The sequence below is a fragment of the Cynocephalus volans genome, chromosome 8 (assembly GCF_027409185.1).
Source record: "Cynocephalus volans isolate mCynVol1 chromosome 8, mCynVol1.pri, whole genome shotgun sequence".
NCBI classification, from domain to species: Eukaryota; Metazoa; Chordata; class Mammalia; order Dermoptera; family Cynocephalidae; genus Cynocephalus; species Cynocephalus volans.
The window spans coordinates 116,125,851-116,133,842 of NC_084467.1; the positions used below are offsets into that span (position 1 = coordinate 116,125,851).

A 7,992-nucleotide genomic window follows, 5' to 3' on the forward strand; every position below is an offset into this window, starting at 1 on the left:
ATCACCCAGAAAGAGAGCAATCTAAAGACAGAAGCTGCTTGGATCCACAGAACGGAGTTAGGGTTGTGCAATATTTTGCAGGGTTAGTTTCTAGACTAGCTGAGATTGGAAGATAGTATTTGCCAGAGCCTAGGATTCTGAACACATATATACTTTCCTATAAAAGCTATCATTATTTTACACTCAACTGACAAAACTTCAATGGGGTAATAAGTCATGTGATCACAGCAACAAGTGTTGTTTTTCTGATTTTTATATTTGTAGATGAAGGAGAAATTATCTCTGCTCCTGCACATGGTGCTCAATTGCTTGATGATTTCTGTTCTGATAAATTTTTCCTTACATACCTTGTGTTTTACTGTTTGGAAAGAGCAGGACCCAGATTAATGAGGTGGAAGAGAGATTGTTCTTCCCACAATTCTACAAAGTGCTGATCTGAACTCTTTATTTCTCAAGCTGTAAATTACTGGGTTGAACAATGGAGTTATGATAGTGTAGGATACTGCTATCAGACCATTTTGGCTTGAAGAGTAGTTGGACTTAGGCCTTAAGTAGATAAAAGAGGCACAGCCATAGTGAACAGTGACAATAATGAGATGAGAAGCACAGGTGGAGAAAGCTTTATACCTGCCCAGTGTGGAAGGAAATTGGAATATGGCAGAGATTATGTGAATATAGGATACCAAAATTAATAACAGGGGGATAATCAGGACCAACGCACAGAGCATGAAGATGACAATCTGAGTAAAGTGAGTATGGTGAGATGCCAGCTTGAGGACAGGAGAGATGTCACAGAAAAAGTGATGGAGCTGGTTGGAGGAGTGGAAAGGCAGGTGAAATACCAAAGATGTGATGATCTGTGCAGCAGTAAATCCACAGGTGCAGGCAGCAGCCACTAGCCCCACGCACATGCCATGTCCCATGAGCACTGTGTAGCGCAGTGGGTTGCAGATGGCCACGTAACGATCATAACCCATGGCTGCCAGCAGGAAGGAGTGAGAGCAGCCAAGGAAGAGGAAGGTAAACATCTGGATGCCACAGCCCAGCAAAGAAATGGTCTTCTTCTGGGCCAGCAGGTCGACCAGCATCTTAGGTACAATGACGAAGGTGTAGCAAGTCTCAAAGCAGGAGAGAACGGCTAGGAAGAAGTACATGGGGGTATGAAGGGCTCTGTCCAGCACAATGGTGGACATGATGATGGCATTAGTACACAGAGTGAACAGGTAGAAGAGCAGAAAGACAACAAAGAGCAGCTGCTGCAGCCCAGCCAGAGATGAGAAGCCGAGGAAGACAAACTCTGTCACCACAGTCTCGTTGACCTGCTCCATGGAAGGTACATCATCAGGAGACAATCTGGGAGAGAGGAGGGGATAGTGCCCAAAGAAATTCCTGAAAATTAGTAGAACCACAGGACATTCGTCACCACAGAGCATGCGTTCTTAGATTTTGAGTTCTCATCATTCCTCTTCCCTCCTGTTTTCTCAAGACAGGAGGTATCTAAAGTCAAGGAAAGGTACGTCAAACTTTGAGTCTCCGCAGTAATTTCAACCCCATAGCCAAAACATTCTTGACATTTCTCAAATTCAGTCGTCCCTTCATCTCCATCCCGATGATGAGGCGGTTGTTCAGATTCTTAGCCTCTCATTCCTAGACGATCTTGCAACACTTGTCCATTTGGCTTTCTTGTATCCACACTCCCTCAGAGAAATCTTTTCTGCAGTTGCAAAATCAAAGATCTGAATATACCTCATTTATATATAACTCACCTAATCCTCAACAGCTTTTCACCAGTTATCGCTTTACGCCTAACTTCCTACTCTACGGTTCAATCTCTCCACAACCCAGACCTACATTCTCTTCAGCTCTGCTTGCCTTACCTCCTGGCAAGAATCTTCAGTTCTACCTTCTTACACTTATGCTGCCTCTTGTTTCTGTGTTTTTATTCTTCTCTCCTCTTCATTTTCCCTTTTGTTTCTTTCAAGATAGAATACATCTGCACATCATCCAATACCTACCTCAGAGTCCTTCCTCCTGCAGGGAGAACCACAGCCCTTCTTCAGGACTCTGTCCACCTTCATTACTTTCCTTAACTCCTACAGAAACCATGCATCTTTCTCATTTCCACTCTCACACCTCTTCTATCCATCTTTCTCGTGGTGCCAGAATAACCTTTGGAAATATAAATTGTATCACGTTGCTCCCCTTTCCAAAAATTTTACTCATGGCTATAGAATAAAGTTCAAACTTGTTATGGTTTGCAAGGACTTTTGTTGGAGAACAAAACTATGTTTCTATGCTCATCCCCAGACCTTTACAGGATATGTCACTATTTTCCAATATGTTGTGTCCTTCCTTACCTCTATTCCTAGCTTATGTTAGTTTATCGCCCATTTTTATTTACAAATATTTTCCTGTTATTCTGAAGTTTCAGTCCAATTCACCTTTTTGGAAGCTTCCTTGGCACTTCCTAATAAAAGAAGTTGTTTCTCCCTCAAACTTACTAAGACACTAATTGCCATTTTGAGTGGCTTTTACTTAATTTTTAAATATTGTGTTGAATTGCTCTCATATCTTTCTCTTCCACTAGATTTTGTACTCTTGAGGAAAAGATGTGAATTGTATATATCTTCACCTGAGTTCTTCCCAGCATCTAGAACCATATTAAGGATCCAACAGCTTCTCGATAAATAATTGTTATATAAATAAAAAAGCTGACTTGTCCTGTTGCTACCTATCTCATTCATGGCACTGCAGGCTTCTTAGGACTCACGGAGACTAATAGTTTTATTCTGTTAGAATCCTCAACGTTATTTCATCCTGAGAACAAGGACTGCCTAGTATCAAGAATATTTAAGAATTTCCATATCACACAGAGCTAAGTTTTACCCATTCAAACTTAAACAAGAAATCACAGTTTACAATAGGAAAATGGCACTGAAGAGATAATCCAGTCTTTGGAATACAAAATACCTAGGCTTATTCTGAATTCCCAATAAACTGCTGCTTTGTACAGCATATTAGAATGATGGGAAAATGTGAGAGGGAAATCGTAATTATAATTCTATTTTGAGGGCGGGGGTGAGACATGAATTTGAAAGATAAAATTATAAGTAATCTTAGTTACACACGCATATAAACAGGTTTCTCATTATGGATGCTTTGTAATTATTGATGTATATTTTTATAAAACACGTTTTATCTGCATATTTAGGCATCAACCTCAACTTTTCATTGAGCTCCTAAAGACCGGACTATATTGTCTAATAATTCTCGTATTTTAAAATTTCATGATTTTATTATGTTCTACATACTACAAATATAAATATGAATAAAATCATTGTTCTTTTCTCAGAGAAGAGAAAATCGAGCTAATCATATTACAAGGCTGACTATTATAAACATCTCTCTGAACATCTCAAGGAAAAAATAAATAATTTCAGGGAAGACTTTGAAGAACAAGTAGTATTTGAATATCACGTGTAAGCATTTTGATAAAATTACACACTAAATCTAAATGACCTTACTTATGTTTTTATACTCCAACACCAAACTAGAAAAAAAAAGAGACCAAGAAAGCAACCCCTTTTACAATACTCTCCAAAAAAATAGAACACTTATGTAGACATTTTGAATGAACTGATAAACCTTTTCCTTACTATTGATTAATTCTTTAGAACTTAAAAAGTACTCTACTGTTTTACTATATGTGCACACAGAGACAATCCATTTACAACAAGAAAACATAAGTTCACAGAGATCTGTGAAACAAGAGACACTTATTTTCTCTCCTTTTCCCTTCTTCTGTTTCCTTACGATGACCTTCATGTTGTGGTCATAAAATTTTAAAAACAAGCAAACAAATGAACAAAAGTAAATAAAAAAATAAACTCAATTAAGGTCTTTAGAAAGCATCATCCTAGCCTTTCAGTCTATCAATATTGCTTTTGATGTTGCCAGGAAGAAAAATATAGGACACAATTTTACTTTCAGTTTATCAACCAAAATTCAGATCTATCTTTTAGAAATGTAATGGAAGCTAACATTTATTACATGTTCTCTATGTTCTAAATAGGATGAAAATTCTGCTTTATGTATTCTCTCATTTCGTTATCATGATGGCCTGATGATGTAGTTATTACTTTTAATATCTCCAGTATAAAAATGAGAATTTTGGAAATCGAAGAGATTGGGAACTCCCCTTAAGCTTACACAGCTGGTAGGACCACCACTAGATATGGTTTAATCAACCTCTCTCTCTCTGTGAATACATATGGTGAGAAAAGTGAAGCAGTAATCTGCCACCCTCCTTCCTCCTTCCACCCTCCTCCTTTCCTTTTTAAAGAAAAAGACTTGTGTTACAATTTTGTTATGGGCTTAGGTCCCAACTCCACCATGTGTTAGTTCCAGGACTTTGATGTGCTCGCATTAATTTCCTCATCTTTATAATAGGGTTCATTCTAATATCAGCTAACCTAACTTTTAAGGTTTCTTTCTAAAGTGACTGAGACCATGTTTTTGCAATGGTTAAGTGTTCCAAAATATTAGTTCTATAACTATAACATAGAATTGAAAAGGGGCAGGACATGCTGATGATTTTGAAAATGTCACTTTCATATTGCCTTCTGCACGTCTGTTGGCTTAAGAGAGAATTTAATAGAATAAAGATGGTTTCCCTTCACAGGACTGGGAAAGATATATTGTTGGTAGTCCTTGTCTCTTATCCAGGAGAATCTCCAGAAAGCTGGACTTAAAAATGTTACAGTTGTAGATGGTCTTAAAGATCTCGCCTTGTAGTCTCATTTAACAGATGAAGAAATCAAGCTTCATAAAATACAATGAAGATCACAAGACAGGAAAGCAATGGGATGGATGTGACAGCGATAGAACAGAGTTATTTTGTCTTTCGGATAGATGTGATTCCCGTGATATTATGCTACCTGCAGAAGGTATTTACTATGTAGATAATAACTTTCTCTTTTTGCATAGCAGTTACTCATGTGTTGTTTTCTTGAATCTACATGTTCTCTGTGTACTTGTGCTAGTATTTCTGCCTGTTTCTGGTTTTGTGTGCCCAGAGGACAGGGTTTCTTATGTCTATATACTGCAAACTGTAATCAGTTGCAGAGCACTCACTGAGTTCTCAGCGTTGTATTAGGTGTTACAACTTTGTCTAGATCCCACTTGATATAGCCCTTTCCGAAAAAAAAAAAAAGTTTATTATTTGAGATTTGGTAATTAAAATATTGTTTATTTCCCTGTTGAATTAAATCAGAACCAAGAGAGTTCTATGTAAATTTAGGCAGAGCAAAGAGTCAGTTAATTTAGAAAGTGCGTAAAATTTATATGTATAGCTTTGAAGAAATTCACTTTAAAACTCAAATAATCCTAGCTAACAATTTTTGGAGTTCACATCCTTAATTGTGGCTCTCTCTTTCTTTTCCTGGCCTTGTATCAGCACGGGCCCCCCATCCTTTTCTGCCTCTTACCTGAGATGTAAAAACACAAGTCTCACAGGGGGATAGATGCTTACTCTCATTTCCTGTCCTTTGTCTTGTTTCACAATGCTGTAGGTTCTCAGTCCAGCAAGGATGTCTGTTATTTATAGATGGTCTTCCATTTTTCTCTCCTTCTCTTGAAGAGGAACCAGAGATACAGAGGCTACGGGAGACAGAACTCAAGTTGATGTGCTGAAAGCAGAAAGGTCAAGACGGATCAGAGGCTACTGATCTCTACACAGGCATAGCAATGTGGTGGTGGTCTGGAGACTTAGACCCAGACCAAAGTAAAATGTAACAAGTATCCTCCTGCCATTTTGTGCCCATTGATCAGACAAGTCACAGCTAATACTGACCATGAAGCAGTTGGTACTTTCATTGTATCTTCTTGTAGTGGGCGGTTCTTCTATGGGTCTCCTGATGCCTGGTCCATCACCATGGAGACGTCACACTGGGTTTAATTAACAGCTGAATTGATTGTGGAAAATAGAGGAAAGTCACCAAACATCAAATTGCTCAACATTGGGCTCAGGATTTTGAGCTTAGGAAGCATAAGGCTGTAAGCCATTCTCAGACACAGCAATTATAGAGAATCTGACTAATTTTAAGTTAATTTCACAACTTGTTATATTACTGAAAGGGACAGAAAAGAACATTTATACAGATAACTTGCAATAAAGAGACATTGTAAAACATGTTTGTTTAGCTTAAAATTTGATTTTGTACTTACAATTGAGAGGTAGGTCAGGCTGAGAGGGTAGATTGAGCAATAATTTTTATACTGAAGGTTATGATCAGAATAAGCTAAAAGGAGACTCATTTCACCATTCTAATCCATAAGTTCATTTTTTTTTACCTCTATCACCCAGAAACTAATATACTGTGTTGCTATATGTAGGGAACACTAAATAAACATGAGCTTAATGTTGGGTGAATAAATGGCCATGGAAAGCATAACCCAAAGATATAAATATCTAAGTTTAATAAAAAAAATAATTTGTTCTAATCTCAAACTTTCTAGTTTCCACTTTCCTTGGGGCTAAGATAGCCATTAGCGTGATTTTCAGCATCACTTTCCATCTGCATGTCAACATGAGGGTGCTTCAAAAAGTTCATGGAAAGATGTATTATCTTTGAATTCTATTCTTCCACAAACATTCCCAAGTAACCTCATATATGTTGAGGACCTTTAACAATAGCTAGGTGCCTAGTAAGGGTTCATTAAGTATCTAATTGGTAAATAAAAAATGATACTGAGAACAGAAAGATTCCTGGGAGGAAGAGTTGATATCCACAAAGAAGTAAGAAGAAAGAAGAGTGGAATTTAATATACTTGAATCTAAACCCTACTTTAATTTTGTTATTTATGCCCAGCATTCACTGCCACTACTTATAGTAATAGCACACCAATTAAATTTTTATTCTTATTTTTATTTTATTTTGTTTTATTTTTTGGCCCCCAAGCTCATCTATTTACTTCCCCCTAAAGTTTCAAATGGGGGTGATGGCATACACTAATTCAGGCAGGCAGTCAGGACACCAGATATTCTCTGGCTGTAAGGTTTGGTACAGGAGGGGCATATGATCCAACTCTGTACTGTCAGGAGACAAAAGATTCAGTCTTGTGATGTTCATTTTCACATCTCAAGAAATGAATTCTCTCTTCCTCCGGACTGGATTTTTTTGAGTTGAAGCTGTCAGAGACTACCATGTTTAGACTTAAAATAAAGCCAGGACAGAGGAAGCAGAGCTGTGCAATTCACCCAGATGACAGTCTGAAATCTGAATTAAGCTGTTCGTGAAACCATTATACCCCAGGAATTCTTAACTTACATGAGGCAATACACATATTTTTGCTAATGCCAATGTGAGTAGAATTATCTATTCACAACACAAAGAATCCTAAATGAGAAGACCCAATATCATTCTAGGATAGATCTGAGATCATTTAAAATATGTACTATTAAGGTAAGCATAAATATTAAGGAATTACATACAACAAAGGTAAAGTAATGACATACTAATAAGGTGAATTCAGGAAGAACCATAGAATTATATTCCATGAGGCCCAACATATTTATTGAATTTGGGTTAAAAATTAAGAACCAAGGTTCATACAAGCTAATTCAAGAGACAACATTAATAAGAGTTATGTTGTTCACAGAAATGAAACACGTGAGTGGTGGGATTGCAAATATGGAAGTGTTGACTAATATTAATGAAACCCTAAGAAATCAGTGAATACTGAGCAGAGTGAAAGAAGTCTATAAAACAATGTGGCCATACAAACCTTAAAATATCAGACTTATAGCCTAACTGAAAAGTGCACTTCTCACTTTTCTTTTTAATTTATCTAGTCTCAGCCCACCAGATGTCTGCTTTATTTGGCTCATTACTCTGTATTAAGATTGTCCATACCTTCCCCAAGTACAATTTGCACTCCAAAACCTTTTTAGGGCCTCAGAAATTCAGAATAACAAACTACAGGGCATGAGGA

The 7,992-nt window shown here is 37.3% G+C and overlaps 1 protein-coding gene across 1 annotated transcript; it reads right to left on the minus strand.

The window, feature by feature from the left end:
- Positions 1-383: 383 nt before the first annotated feature.
- Positions 384-1,328, minus strand: LOC134385137 (olfactory receptor 10K2). Its single transcript, XM_063107053.1, has one exon. The coding sequence runs from the start codon at positions 1,326-1,328 to the stop codon at positions 384-386; it is 945 nt and encodes a 314-aa protein (XP_062963123.1).
- Between the last annotated feature and the right edge of the window lie 6,664 nt (positions 1,329-7,992).

What these genes read in the sequence shown, in the direction of transcription:
- LOC134385137 (XM_063107053.1), bottom strand. Translation starts at nt 1,328, where the DNA reads ATGGAGCAGGTCAACGAGACTGTGGTGACAGAGTTTGTCTTCCTCGGC.